The sequence below is a fragment of the Myotis yumanensis genome, unplaced genomic scaffold, assembly GCF_028538775.1.
Source record: "Myotis yumanensis isolate MYYU_CA2020_CCGP unplaced genomic scaffold, mMyoYum1.0.hap1 SCAF_2, whole genome shotgun sequence".
NCBI classification, from domain to species: domain Eukaryota; kingdom Metazoa; phylum Chordata; class Mammalia; order Chiroptera; family Vespertilionidae; genus Myotis; species Myotis yumanensis.
The window spans coordinates 112034280-112049058 of record NW_027223753.1 but is presented as its reverse complement, the minus strand read 5'-3'; the positions used below and the strand labels follow the sequence as shown (position 1 = coordinate 112049058).

The 14779-nt window shown below is 41.5% G+C and overlaps 1 protein-coding gene across 4 annotated transcripts in view; it reads right to left on the bottom strand.

The window, feature by feature from the left end:
* Nucleotides 1-14779, bottom strand: part of HPS3 (HPS3 biogenesis of lysosomal organelles complex 2 subunit 1) — a 76200-nt gene that overhangs the window by 40810 nt on the left and 20611 nt on the right. For all 4 annotated transcript variants that reach the window (XR_011470294.1, XM_070405948.1, XM_070405947.1 and 1 more), the window contains exons 2-5: nt 9114-9605; nt 8408-8579; nt 8220-8305; nt 3757-3949 (exon numbers count right to left, since the gene is read on the bottom strand). Coding sequence is in view for 3 of the 4 variants with exons in the window: in XM_070405948.1 (XP_070262049.1) it covers nt 3757-3949; nt 8220-8305; nt 8408-8579; nt 9114-9605 (943 nt within the window). In the remaining variant the exon portion in view is untranslated. The remainder of the gene's footprint in view (nt 1-3756; nt 3950-8219; nt 8306-8407; nt 8580-9113; nt 9606-14779) is intronic.

Genomic DNA, 14779 nt, shown 5'->3' with positions numbered 1-14779 from the left:
ATGCCACTAGGACCAGTCCAAGGTACAGAGAATTCAGTATCAAAGCCAAGATTAGAACCCAAATTCTTGACTATTATCTCTATCCCACTCATCTCAGGATGAAATTGAGCTTGGATTATGCTGGACAGCACACTTAGATGATGCAAACACAAATCCAGTGGTAGAACAGAAAATCAGAGGCTGTCTGATGGAATCTTCAAGTATTATCAATCCAGCAGCTTGTTTTAAAGATTAGGGCATGGGAGGTTCATGACTGGTCCAAGGCCTCCCTGGAGAATAGAGCGAAATTAGATCCCAGGTCTCCTCACACGCCTCTATCTCTTTCCACAACCCCAGGCTGCTTCTGTGGAAACAACACAGGGACCCATACAGTAAGTGCACAATAGATGCCTAGTGACTGACTGGTGGATAACTCAGCACTGCAATATTGACATTAAAAACAGTTAACTTAGAAATTGCTACAAAACCTATCTTGTAGTGAATTCACAGGAATGATTTTTAAAAAACAAATTAAAAAGTGGGAGAAGTGAAAATGAACTCTGATCTGGCCGGCATGGCTCAGTGTTTGAGCATCGACCTATGAACCCGGATGTCACAGTTCAATTCCCAGTGAGGGTGCATGCCCGGGTTTGCGGGCTCGATCCCCAGTGTGTGGCATGCAGGAGACAGCTGATCAATGATTCTCTCTCATCACTGATATTTCTGCCTCTCCCTCTCCCTTCCTCTGAAATCAATAAAAATATATTTAAAAAAAAGAAAATGAACTCTGTTAAAATAAAAAGGCAAAAGACTAAAGCAATTCTAACAATAATCTTAAAAGACTCTGCACAAGGTAGGAAAGGGGCATCAGTCAGGGCTCTCTCCATCTGTTTGTTGGGGCTCCACTTCAGCCTCAGCCCACTGCCATTTCTGTCTATTTCCACAAAGTTCTAGGACATAACCTCTAAAATCATGACAATAGCACTACCACTTAGAAATTTGGAGTAGAGAGCATTCTCAGGAATTAAAATGATTGGAAGGTACTTTGAGACAGTGAGGAACAAAACAGCACCTGCAGTGGGGCCAGAATGACCAAAGGTCTAATAAAAGTAGTGGATTACTGTTAGGGTCTAGAGGTAAAAAGACTGGCTCCTCTGACTCCCCTCCACTTCAGCTGCTGGCTACTGTTGAAGCACAAAGGAGTACCGTAAAAAATTAAAGTGAATTGAAACGTGCTGCCTGGAAAGATGTCCAGGACATGCTGCTAATCATGCTGATCAGTGGATATATGATCCACTTCTGTGAAAAACAAATCATAGTAGTAGTATTTTTTTTTTTAAGTCAGAGGAACATGTTGATGTGGTTGCCTCTGAGAAGTAAGACTCATTTATGCATTGCTGTAAGGGTAACATTTTACACGGTTTTATATTCTTAGATAAAATCTTATTTTCTATTGCTTTTTTTTTTTTAGGGTATATAAACATACTGGTCTGCAAAAACACATGACTTACACTTAAGGGGGGGCTGAGAGTTTAGAGGGTTCACTCAGTAAATTCTCTGTCCTGTAACATCTGTGCAATGAGATGGAGGAAAGATGGATAATCTTTGCATCAATATTTTGGGATACAAATTGATATTTTATTCCTCCTTTCTCCCTCTATTTTTCCCTTGGTTTTGAGATGCTATTGTTTCCTAGGTTTCTCCACATCCTTGAAGATTCTTCTCTTCCACCTCTTGCTTCCTAAACATGCCCTTCACCAGACTTTTAGTTAAGCTATTTTTCTCTACTACACACTCTTGGAGCTATGCTCACTACTTAAATTAATCAGCTCTTTTTTTAATCATAATAAAACATCTAAGTTTTCCTCTCTTCCCTAATCTTTAGTCCTATGTGTCCAAAAGCATACTTAACATTTCCTCTTTATATTCCCTAAGCACTTCCAACTCAAATGTGTAAAACAAATTTCTCTTTTGCCCCACACTACACCAGCCTCCATTCTTTCATAAAAGTAGGCTCAAAACTCATGGGGTTTTCAAGCGTCCTCCTTCCAGCTATCCCATCCGAAACCAAGTCTTTTAATTCTCTTGCCAAAACCTCTCCCATCCATTCTTCTCTCTCTTCTCACTGCTACTGCCCTGCCCAAATTCAGCCCTTCATTATCCTTAGCTGAACCACTTCAATAGCTTATTTATTTATGTTCAATCCAACCTCCATAATGGCCACTATTAATTTTCCTAAAACAATGCTCTGACCACATTACTTTCTTTGGTCAAAACCTTAAAAAATCCTTAGTTTAATTTTCAAAGCCCTGAGTTACATCACTACACAACACTTTGGAAATTGAAAAGACTAACTACCTCCACAATGTTCACTTAAGAAACACACAATAGCATTTCTCCTTACACCAGAGAGTAGGGGAAGAGGGGAGCACCCACACTAGGAGTGGGCATCAAATCCCCAGGTGGATCTTGTGCTGTTTGAAATATATTCTAGCACCTGCTGGAGATTCTGATACCACCACTCAGTTGAAAAAAAAAAAGAAAGAAAAAAAAAATCACTATCCTTTTAAAAAATTAATTTAATTTACAATAAATTATTGGTTGCTCCTGCAAAACTGTATAACATACCCTTTGTTTATAGTCTTCCCTCCATAATGCCCTTCTCCTCCAATTTCCATCTGTCAAATTCTAACTAGCTCTCAGGCCGTACTTCAAACACAAAAAACTTTCCCATACAACTTAGCCAAAGTAATTTCTCTCCTCCCAGTGCCTACCCCTTTCATGAAGTTTTAAGACATTTTTCACAAATCTCCTAGTGTTTGTGCCCTGGTTATGTATCTCTGGCCCCCTCTATTTTGTTGCTTTAGAAAGCAGATGGTGTACCTTATTCACAGTTGCTCGGCCAGAAGGCCCAAATGTACGTGCCTTGCACATAATCTAAGCTTAAAAAAAAAACAGGAAATAAAACCAAAAGCATCACTTACAGTTGAAATAAAAGGAAATGAGGTCAAAGTTCTGCTCAAGACCCCAGCTTAGATGCCAGCAAACCAGGATAAGGCAACTCAAAAGATACCTGCCAACAATTAGCAACATGACCTTGACCAATCTCAACCTCTGGACTACTTCCCCATCTGCACTAATGAAAGATACAATCAGATAGTGTTTCTGGCCCCTTCACAGTTCTAAATCATTATGGAATAATTCAACTCATACAGAAAAGATATAGTAGCACTGAAAAAAAATTAGGAAAAGAAATCTAGAGATGCCCTGACTGGCCCCACTGACTTTTCATTAGAATTCCTTATAAAAATCTTCCTCATGGCCCTAACGGGTTTGGCTTAGTGGCTAGAGCATGGACCTGTGGACTGAAAGGTCCCAGGTTTGATTCTGGTCAAGGGCATGTACCTTGGTTGCGGGCACATCCCCTGGAGGAGGTATGCAGGAGGCAGCTGATCGATGTTTCTCTCTCATCGATGTTTCTAACTCTCTATCCCTCTCCCTTCCTCTCTGTAAAAAATTAATATATTTTAAAAAAAAATCTTCCTCATGAAGAACCTCCTTCTTTCTTACAAAGATCCCCATCCAGTCTCAGAAAATGAAAAAAGGCAAAACCAGAACATTTACACTAAAAGGGCAGGTATGGGCCATCAAAAGGCAGATATATACATTAATTTTCAGAGTTATATATTGGTTCACTCGATTCTCATTTAGATTTGGAAAGCACCTCAAGAATTTACAGAAAAATAAGTGACTCAAAGGCCAGCAACTGTAACATACCTTGTGATGACATGCAAAAATTGTGGCGTGAGTACTGCCTGTTGAGACTTCTCGGGATATTGGTAAACTGACATTAATTCAACCGATTTGACCACCAGGTAGAGATAGCCCACATGAGGCAATGAGAAAAAACAAAAGAGACTCAGCAACTCCTTTTCCTGAGACAAATTTTTTCTCTCAGAAGTAAGAGAATCTGTATGAAAAAGAAAAAACAAACAAACAATAAAACCAGAAAACAAAGGGAAGCAATATTTTTACTTTTTTAGGCAAAAAAGTCTATTAGTAGATAACCAAAGAGCTTTTTAAGGGAAGTTGCTCTTTATAGAAGAATGCCAGTAAGAAATTAAAAAGGAGTGATATAATTAGAATATCACCATATTCTAACTCCTAATAAATGAACAGAGCTAGATAATAATCATTAATGGCTATTAATATTACAAAAAGAGACAACCAGATTCTAAGTACCTTTCAACAGAACTCAACACTACTTGTGTTACATAATAATAATTATTATTATTATGATCAAGACTAAGTCTAGACTAGCACTGTCAACAGAAATGTAATGTGAGCCACATATGTAATTTAAAGTTTCCCAGAAATCACAATTACAAAAGTAAAAGCAGGCAAAATACAACATTTAATATGTCATATTAACCAATATAATCAAAACATCATGTCAACAAGCAATCAACAAAAATGTAATGAGGTATTTTATATTTTTTTATACTACATCTTCAAGATCTAGTGTGACTTTTATACTTACAGTATATTTCAATGTAGACTCATGACATTTCAAGTGCTCAATAACAACACGTGACTAATGGCTACCATAATGAAAAATGTAGCTTTAAATAGAACTACCAAGCCTAGCCAATTGTGGCTTAGTGGTTGAGGATGGGCCCATGAACCAGATCATGGTTTGACTCCTGGTCAGGACACATGCCCCGGTTGTGGGCTTGATCCCCAGTAGGAAGTGTGCAGGAGGCAGGCTGATCAGTATTTCTCTCTCATCGATACTTCTATCTCTCTGTCCCTCTCTCTTCCTCTCTCTAAAATCAATAAAAATAAAAAAAGATAGAACTACCAAATCACAGGGAAATATAGGAGATACAGGAAAATGTTTAATGACACTGTGGGAAGTTAATTAGCAGAATTCAGATTTTGGGAAATTCTACAGTTATCAGTGCAGTTTCTTGCTAAACAAATTGCAAAGAAAAGAAAAAGAGGGAGGAAGAGACAGCCTACATATTAAAAGAGACTTTAGCTCTAGCTAGTTTGTCTCAGGGGATAGAGTATCGGCCCTCGGACTGAAGGATCCCGGGTGCGATTCCGGTCAAAGGCATGTGCCTCGGTTGCAGGCTCATTTCCCCGCCTCCTTTTGAGGATGTGAGGGAAGCAACCAATCGAGGCAACCAAGTGATGTGTCTCTCTCATATCGATGTTTCTCTCTCTCTCTCTCTGTCTCTCCCCCTCCCTTCCACTCTCTCTAAAAATCAGTGGAAAAATATCCTCAGGTGAGGCTTAACAACAACAACAAAAAGAGACTTTAAAGACAAATTTTAAAGACATAGCAACCAATTGTGATATATGAACCAAACAAATGAATCTGATCCAAACAAATGAATTAAAGAAAAAATTTTTAGACAATTAGGAAAATCTGAACACTAACTGGATATTTGATATTAATGAAATTTTTTAAATATAAAATGGGCCTGGCTAGTGTGGTTCAGTAGTTGAGCTTCAATCCATGAACCAGGAGGTCACAGTTCGATTCTTGGTCAGGGCACATATCCAGGTTGCAGGTTGGATCCTCAGTGGAGGGTGTGCAAGAGGCAGCCAATCATTTTGATTCTTTCTTATCATTGGTGTTTCTATCTCTTTCTCCCTTCTCCTCTCCCTCTAAAAATCAATAAAAACATATTAAAAAAATAAAAATGTAAAATGGTATTTTGGGTTTGTTTAAAAAAAGGAATCCTTTTCTTTTAGAAATACATGCTGAAATATTTATGGATGGAACGGTATAAACTCTAGAATTTGCATCAAAATAATCTGGCAGGGAGTAATCACGAGACACTACTGAAGCTGTGTGATGGGTTCATTATACCATTTACTCTATATCTCTGTGCTTGAAATTTTTCATAATCAAAGTGTATTTTTTTAAAGTTAGCTCTGATTGATACTCTTCAAAGACACCCATTAATAACAGAAGAAAGTCCAATTCTGCATTCTCCATAATTGGCCCAGAACAACCTGTCCATTTTTTTCTCCCTCCTTTCCTATACACATCTGTGCTCTCATCAGACAGAATTGCTCATTAATCTCCAAACACTTTTGTACCTTGTACACGTTGGTTCCTCTTATGTAATATTTCACTAAAATCTCCATCTCCTAAAAGTTCTACTCATCCCTTAGGGCCCAGCTCAAATATGCACTATCCTTCCATTTGCCTATTAAACATTCATCACATACCTACTAAGTGCCACTGTTCTCGGTTTGGGGAATACAACAGTGCACAAGACAAGGTAACTGCATTCATTCTAGTAATGGGGACTGTAGTAGAGACTAAACAAACTGGGTAGTATGTAGAGATGGAATAGTTTAAATTGAGAGTTCAGGGAAGTCCTCTGTGGTTAGGTGACACTTGAGCTGTGAGACATGCAAGATCTGGGGAAAGTATAACCTCAGGACTTGAAGACTAAGTAATAAGCCTTACACAAGAAAGAGTGCACCTGGCATATCTGAGGATGAAAGAAAGGCCATATGGATGAGAATAGTAAGCATGGTGAGAGGGACAAGATAAGCCCAGAATCAGGGTCATGTAGGAATTTTGGATTTTATCCCAAGTGCTATGGGAAGCCACTTGATAGAGTTTACCCTCTAACATGGCTATGGGTCCTATCTTGTCTCCAGCCTGGGCTCCCAACCCCCTCTTCCTTGCTCAACTCACCATGGTCTTGCTTCTCTCAGTTCCTCAAACAAGATTTGCCCTCGTGACAACGCCTTTGCCACTTCTTCTGCACCCTATCCCCAAACCAGCACCATTTCACTCTTCAGATCTTCTTCTCAAGAAGCATTCCCTGACCACCAGATGAGGTTAGGATTTTTTGTTATAGGCTTTCAAGGCAGGTTTTTTGTTTTGTTTTTCCCCTCAATGGAGAACTCATTTCAGCATGTAACTGTATCCTCTTTTTTGTGATTATCTACACTAATAAAAGAGAAACATGCAAATTGGTGTCACTCCACTACGCTCACCAGCCAATCAGAGCGACTATGCAAATTAACCCAACAAAGATGGTAGTTAATTTGCATACTCAGGCACGGAGTGAAGACTGAAGGCTCCGGCTGGAGTGAAGACTGAAGACTGAAGACCAAAGGCCTGGGTTCCAGGTGCCAGAGGAAAACCGGTGCCAGCAGCCAGGGGAAGGAAGGCCTATTGCGTGAATTTTCGTGCAACGGGCTTCTAGTTTGACTAATAATCATCTATCTCCCCCATAGGACCATAAGCTCCTTGAGTTTAAATACTTTGCCTACTTTTGCTTATTATTAATTCCCTAGTATTCAGCACCATACCCAGCATAGCAAGTATTCAGTAAATGTTTACTAAAACAAATAAAAAATAAATGAGGGTATAAACACATTTAATCAGAACAATATTTATACCTTTCTCTAGGCAACACCTAAAGATATTAAACAGGTCAGGACTAAGTATAGAACCCGATGTTGATTCTCAATTTTGGCTGCCCATTACATTCCTGGGAAGCTTTTAAAAAATACTGGTACCCAGGTTCCATAATAGACAGATTATGTCAGAATTTCCAGCATATACTAGTAGAGTTTGGGCATTACTATTTTTCTTAAATTTCAGAGAGGAAGGGAGACGGAGAGAGAGATAGAAACATCAATGATGAGAGAGAATCAGATTGGCTGCCTCCTGCATGCCCCCCACTGGGGATCGAGCCCACAATCTGGGCAGGTTCCCTGACCAAGAATCGAACCCAGAATTGAACCATGACCTCCTGGTTCATAGGTTGACACTCAACCACTGAGCCACGCTGGTCAGGCTGGGCATCACTATTTTTAAAGGTACCCAAGTAAACCCAGTGTGCAGCACGACTGAAAAACACTGCTCTGAATGAACTTCCTTCAGTCCATCCCCACCTTGCTCACGGCTACCACAGAAGTCTGCCAAAAACCCAGCTGGAACCCAGTAAACATCAACTATAGCAGGGTTTTTTGGGTCTAGTGACCATTTTTTTAAAAAGGGAAATGGCATTTGTCTGTCATGTCCTATCCATGGCTTCTCCTAGCAGACACAACTTCCCTTTCTAGTGCTCACAGAGATTTGCTAAGGAACTTGTCCAAAGCTACAGGAAGACTCAGTAGAAGAACCTAACCTATTACACACGTTATTATTCCTCCGAGCAGCCTTTCACCTCACTGCACTGTATCAGGGTCATACTTACCTGTTTGGTAAATGGGTAGCAGCTGAAGTGAATGCAACTTAATGTCATCAGACAAGACATAGGACGAAATATCAGGAGCAAAACGTCTGTGAGTTTAAAAAGACAGACAGGGAGAGAGATCTAGTTTCCATGTACTTTAAACAGGCAAATACATATTAAATGCTGGTGCATAAAAAACTTCCTAATACCTATAGAGCAGATGCTGAACATGGAAATATTTTATTTTTTCATCATCTAATCCCGTTGATTCCAGGGTAACAGATACTCCAGACTGTTCACTATTTTGACCAAGAAGTTCCATGGGCTTCTGGCAGATCACAAAATCCTCTGACTCAAGTTGCAAAGTTTCATTACTGGTGCCTTAAAAAATAATATTGAAGAAGAGTTCAACAAGTCTAAATGCTACTTGAATGAAATTACATTTCACAACATCTCCCACCAATTAAATAGACAAGGAATAATGTTACTTATTTATACATACACATACTTCATGTATTAACAAGGCACTATGGTTCTGAAGTCTTAGCACTTGCTCATTTATTTCTCATAATAACTGATCAAATACAACAGGATTCATTATAAGCCCCGTTTTATACATGAGGAAACTAAAACCCAGAAATGGTATTCCAAACCCAAGCTCATTCAACTAACAAATATAAGAACTGGGACTACAAACTTCTCATCGAACAGTTGCTCCATTATTTCTATTGACAAATATTACTGAAATGCATTGCATGCTACAGAATAAGATCACAAACCCAATCCCATGTTTTAGGAATAACTCAATCTATACACAATGTGGCTTGGCAATATATATATACCAGAGTGCTTCAGAGATTGCCAGAAGAGAGGTTTACTCTATACCTAGAACAAGAAAGCAAAGTCACCATTTACCTTCTGCCTGTGTCACTGGACTGTTGGGCTTATGTGGATGGTGATGAACACTCTCTCCATTTTTAGGGTTTGACTCCAGCTTTAGGATTAAAACTTCTAAGTCTGACATGACAGCCATATATCCAACACAGAAAGAAATTTCAACAGGAGTTATATTATGTATGTGTATAATTAAAGAACGCTCAAAGTCCAATACTGGGAATTCTTCATTAATGATCTGATACTTCAGACTAAATAAGACTAACTTATTTGTGCAGCCAACAAGAAGGTCTCCTTTCACAGGACAACAGGAAATGCACAAGGGGGTCTCAGAAAGCGGCATTTCAACAATAGACATCTGGTCTCTGAAGGTTTCTCGAAAAGGTGCCTCCACATTATGTCCAACCATTCGGATGCACACTCGAGAATTTTCAGTCCTTTTACTTCTCCAGTTCACATAAGCACGTAGAAATGTAGCTTGGTTTTTCTCTTCAATTGCTACCAAATAGTCTCCTGAGAAGGAAATAAGATTATACTTAGAATTTGTAATTAGAAACAACCACTTACCTTGCATCATGAAAAGGAACTACTAATGAATTCTAATGTGAATTGTTGAATTAAAGATTGACCAGAACAAAACCCAAAGAAACAGAATCATAGGTATATTTTTAACTAACATTAGGCACTTAGGTTCTGAAGTATAATCTCTCTCCATTTTAATGTCTTAAGATACCCATGAATTATGTAGCTTACATAGAAAGTTTACATTTTATTCCTTATATTAACTCTAAATGTTTACTGTAGCTCTTACTACAGCTCCAACAAAACTCCCCCGATATAAGACTTCAGTAGTATCAGTGTGATGTTATAATTAGGTATAAACTAAAGAACTCTGAGGTTAGCAGAACTTATATTACAGCCCCTACCCCACCCATAAAAGTCACATTTCATATCAACACTAAGAAATAGTATAATGTTGTACATATTAAATAAAATTTAAATCCAAGTTAATTTTTCCTTGTTGATTTTATTAGATTTTTTTAAATTACAAAGTAATTTTGTAATTACTTTTTCTTTTGAGAAGTTAAAATGGTAAAGATATAAAATAAAAACATAATGATCTCTCCCCTACAGTCCAATACGTGAGAAGCCAGTGTTTACACATACAGCCTGGCACCCTTCTATACATTCTCTCATATAAACATAGATCATGGAGTGGTATTTTGCCTCTTATTTTTTAAATAACCAAAATGGAATCACACTAAATATGTTTAACACACTACAACTTTAAAAAATCACCAACAAATATTTGCCTCCAAGTTCATACATGGATATCTAACATTCTTTCTAATATCTGCATAATAGCCTCTGTGTGTGTGTGTGTGTATGCCATAATTTATTCAACAATTCCCCTATATATTCAAATATCCCCAGGGTTTTTTTTAACCACTATATTTCACGCTGCAATAATAAGCCTATACCTGTGGTAGGCAGTTAGAGACACATGAGCAGAGCAAGGACCATGGTCCAGGTACAGAAGGTGACCAGGGCAGAAAGCCCTGTGTGCTTAGCAAAAGACAACAGTAGGGTGGGATCTCGCCCCACGGTGACCTTTTCTCCCCTAACATATGCTCGTCATGCAGTTTGGACCCCTTGACCTTTCATCCCTAGAGATAACATGTAGGCCTCAGCTGTATTTCACCTTCAGGCCCAAAAGAGCCACAAAACCAGACCAGCGACCCCATGACTGCCCTCAGAACCAGCTGCATTGGCAAGCCCCTGCTCTGGCACTGACCAATCATCAGTGGAGACCAAACCTGGAAGGAAGCACCTGGAAAGCTGCTAAATATTCTATTAAGATCTTCCCTTGGACTAAAATCTCCACCCTTAAAACCCTTAGGACGGAGGACCCAGTAAGCTCTCCCTTCTGGCAGTACGACCACACCGCCCCCCCAACCAGGTGCATTACCATCACTTTCCTCACTCCCAAGTTACTAGGGCCCTTCCTTTGCCTCCATAACTCATTTCCTCAGCCCATTTCTTCAAATTACTTCTTCCACCTCTGTGATTTTATAAATAAACTAGAGGCCCAGTGTACGCGGATCGGGCCGAGCCTGTCGGGAAGGGGAGACTACCAGGAGGAAGAGGTGGCAGGAGGTTGGCCAGCCAGCCTGCCCTCATCGGGGCCCAATCAGGACTGGGCAGGCCAGTGGGGAGGGACCACGGGTGATTGGCTGGCAGGTCCTGCCCCGGATTGGGGTCGGGGGGACTGATTGAAGGCAGGGTGGCCATGGGAAGGGGCTGTGGGCAGTGGGCCAGTTGGCCCTGCCCCTGATTGGTGTCAGGGGGACCAATCAGGGGCAGGGCCAGCTGAGGGGAGGGGCCGCAAGCAGTAGCTGCTGGCCTTGCCTCTGATCAGAGTGGGGGGGGCGGGGGCTGATTCAGGGCAGGGCCAGCGGGGGGAGGGGCTGCGGGTGTTTGACCACCTGGCCCTGCCTGATTGGAGTGTGGGGGACCATCAGGGGTGGGGCTGACCAGGGGGAGGGCTTGCGAGCTGATGGGGTTGGGGGGACAATCGGGGGCGGGCCGGCCAGGGGGAGGGCCACAGGAGATTTGCCGACAGGCCCCACCCCCTATTGGAGTAAGGGCCGGCTCGGGGGAGGGGCTGCAGGAGGTTGGCCAGCTGGCCCCGCATCCTATTGGGGTACTGGGAGTGATTGGGGATGGGGCTGGAGGGAGGGGCCGCAGGAAGTTGGCTGGCCGGCTCCACTCCCAATTGGGCCAGTTTGCTGGTTGCAGTAGGCAGCATAGCAACAGGTCGTTCCGGTCATTACAGCATTCTGGTCACTGGCTTTTTATATATATAGACTAGAGGCCCGTTGCAAGAAATTCGTGCATGGGGGTGGGGGCCCCTAAGCCTAGCCTGCACCCTCTCCAGGATCCCTCTCACAACCCAGAACCACTGGCTCCTAACTGGCTCTGCCTGCCTGCCTGATCCCCCTAACTGCTCTCCCCTGCCAGCCTGATCTCCCTAACTGCTCTCCCCTGCTGGCCTGATCCCCCTAACTGCCTAACTGCCACCTTCTCCCTTCTGCCTTCTCGCGTGGCGCTGGCCTTCTCCCTTCTCCCTTCACCCACAGCACTGCCTTCTCCCTTCTGCCTTCTCCTGCGGCACCTTCTCCTGTGGCCTCTGCAAAAGGGACTATGGCACTGGACCGACCCCCACAGCCACTGCAGCTGCCGGCCCTCAGCGCTTGCAGCCGCTGTGGCTTTGTTTGAAAGGATGTCTAGAAGAAAGTCGGAAGACGTCCGGTCTAATTAGCATATTAATCTTTTATTAGTATAGACTAGAGGCCCAGTACATGAAATTTGTGCACGGGTAGGGTCCCTAGATCATATTCCCCGCCTCTCCAGCTCCTCTTTCCCTTGCTCCCTCAGCGGTCCACTGCTGCTGCCGCTGGTCGCCCGCCATGTTCCGTGCCGCCCCCCTGGCGGTCAGCGCACATCATAGCGAGCAATCAAACTCCCAGTTTCCTGGTCGAACTCCCGAGGGGACACTTTGCATATTAGCCTTTTATATAATAGTATATAGAAGATGCTTTCTTATAGAGTCTTGGCTCAGAATTCTTTCCTCGCCAGAACTCAAGTACCGAAGTTGCTGAACCCAGATCTAGTCTGACCCCATGGGTCCAACACCCAGTGCTATTTCTGCCACCTGCAACATACCTATATATTTATTTACTGGGGGTTTGTTTCAATGGTGTAGGTTCCAAAAAAAAGAATGTTGGGCAAAAGGGCAGGTACATTTTAAATTTTAATAAATATTGCCAGATTATTATCACAATTACATAATACAAATTCATGTTGCCAACAGCACTGTCTGACATGCCTATTTCCCACACCCTCACTAGCACTGACTCGATGTAATGAGGGAAACATGGGCTCTCATGGTTATTATATTTTCCAGATCACTTATAAAACTGGCCATCTTTTCCTTTATCAGCCATGTGTAATTTCTCTTTTGCAAATTACCACTTTTTTACTGGGTTGTTTGATTTTTCTTATCAAGGAATAGCAGCTCTCTGGGTAAAAGTGACATTAATCCTTTGTTGGTCATGAAGAGCAAATCAGTTTTGGTAGTCTATTGTTTGATTTTTTGTTATTGTCATAACTAGCTAGTTAATAGTAATAAAGGAAGCTACATTTTCACACGGCATTGTGTTCCCCTATCTGGTACTGGATTGCTGAGGGGAAAAAAGGGAGGGAGGCACATACACAGAAGTCAGGTGACATAGGAAAGGTGCTTGCCTGTAGGTCTAGCCTGGGTGTGAGGGCACTGTCTAAAGTACGGTGGATGTTCAAGGCCAAGGCCAATTTGTCAGACGCAGGTGCAAAAGCAAGGATACAACAATCTTACACTGCGCAGGCGTACTTTTCCATAACTGAAATACTGAGTTCACTATTTGGCGAGAAGGGTCTTTTGTTTGAGCTTGTATATAAGTTGCCACTGACTTTCCAGCCTGTTGTTGGCTGCTTTGTTTGTAATAAAGCATGTTTTTTTTTCAGTTTCCTGCACCCAGAAGGGTCAAGTACCTGGCTAAGGAGCTTGCCTCTGATACTGGGGAACAATGGATTGGCTAGGGGGTAGACTCTAACAGAAGCTGTGAAATCTTGGCAAGTTAATTGGTTAGTTTGAAGAAGCTCCTGGTTAAAAATGCCTAAAGAGTTCCCTCTTTCTGGCTCTTGCTCTCTTGCTCCATGTTCTCTCTCCATAGCCATATCGCTTTAAGCAGCCACATGGCCATGACCATTCGAACACCACATGCAGGATGCTGGACTGAACTTTAATATGGAGCAGAAACTATGGGCAGTGGCCGTTATTTTAGCCCTGCTGAGGACATGGTTGGACTTCCATGGGGATGTGAACAGAGATGGGACCTCGGAGGGGAATCCCCTTAATTTTACATCATAAATAAAGCTTTCCAAGAAACCCCATCATCCAGTGGTGGCCTCAGGAAATTCATTTCCTCTCGGTACTCCAAAAACCCCACTTCCACCGATAACATTTTGACTTTGCTTATGGCATCTTTTACCATACAATTTTTATGTAGTCAGATATATATCTTTTCCTTCTTCCTTTTGGAGTTTCCTAACTTGCTTACCCAGTTTATTATGTCCTCCAAATTACACAAACATGCACTTACACATTCCATTTTAGTGATTTTATTTAAAATTTTAATTTTGAGGACTTTGTGGTGAGGAGGATAAGTCCAGGTTCTTCAAAATGCAGAACCTACTATAAGCTAACATTATTAAGTAAACAAACTCCTTTCCAATGAACTGAAATTCAAAGTATGGACGAAAAAAGGCCACATGCTAACCTGACTCAGGGAAAGCCTGCATGGTAACCTTGCAAACTCACAGACCTAAAGTAACCACAAAACATGGTCTGAAATTAAACATTTTAATTAAAAAGCAGTTTATAATGTCCTAGGCCAGCGGTTCTCAACCTGTGGGTCACGACCCTTTTGGGGGTCGAACGACCCTTTCACAGGGGTCGCCTAAGACCATCGGAAAACACATATATAATTACATATTGTTTTTGTGATTAATCACTATGCTTTTTATGTTCAATTTGTAACAATGAAAATACATCCTGCATATCAGATATTTACATTACGATTCAT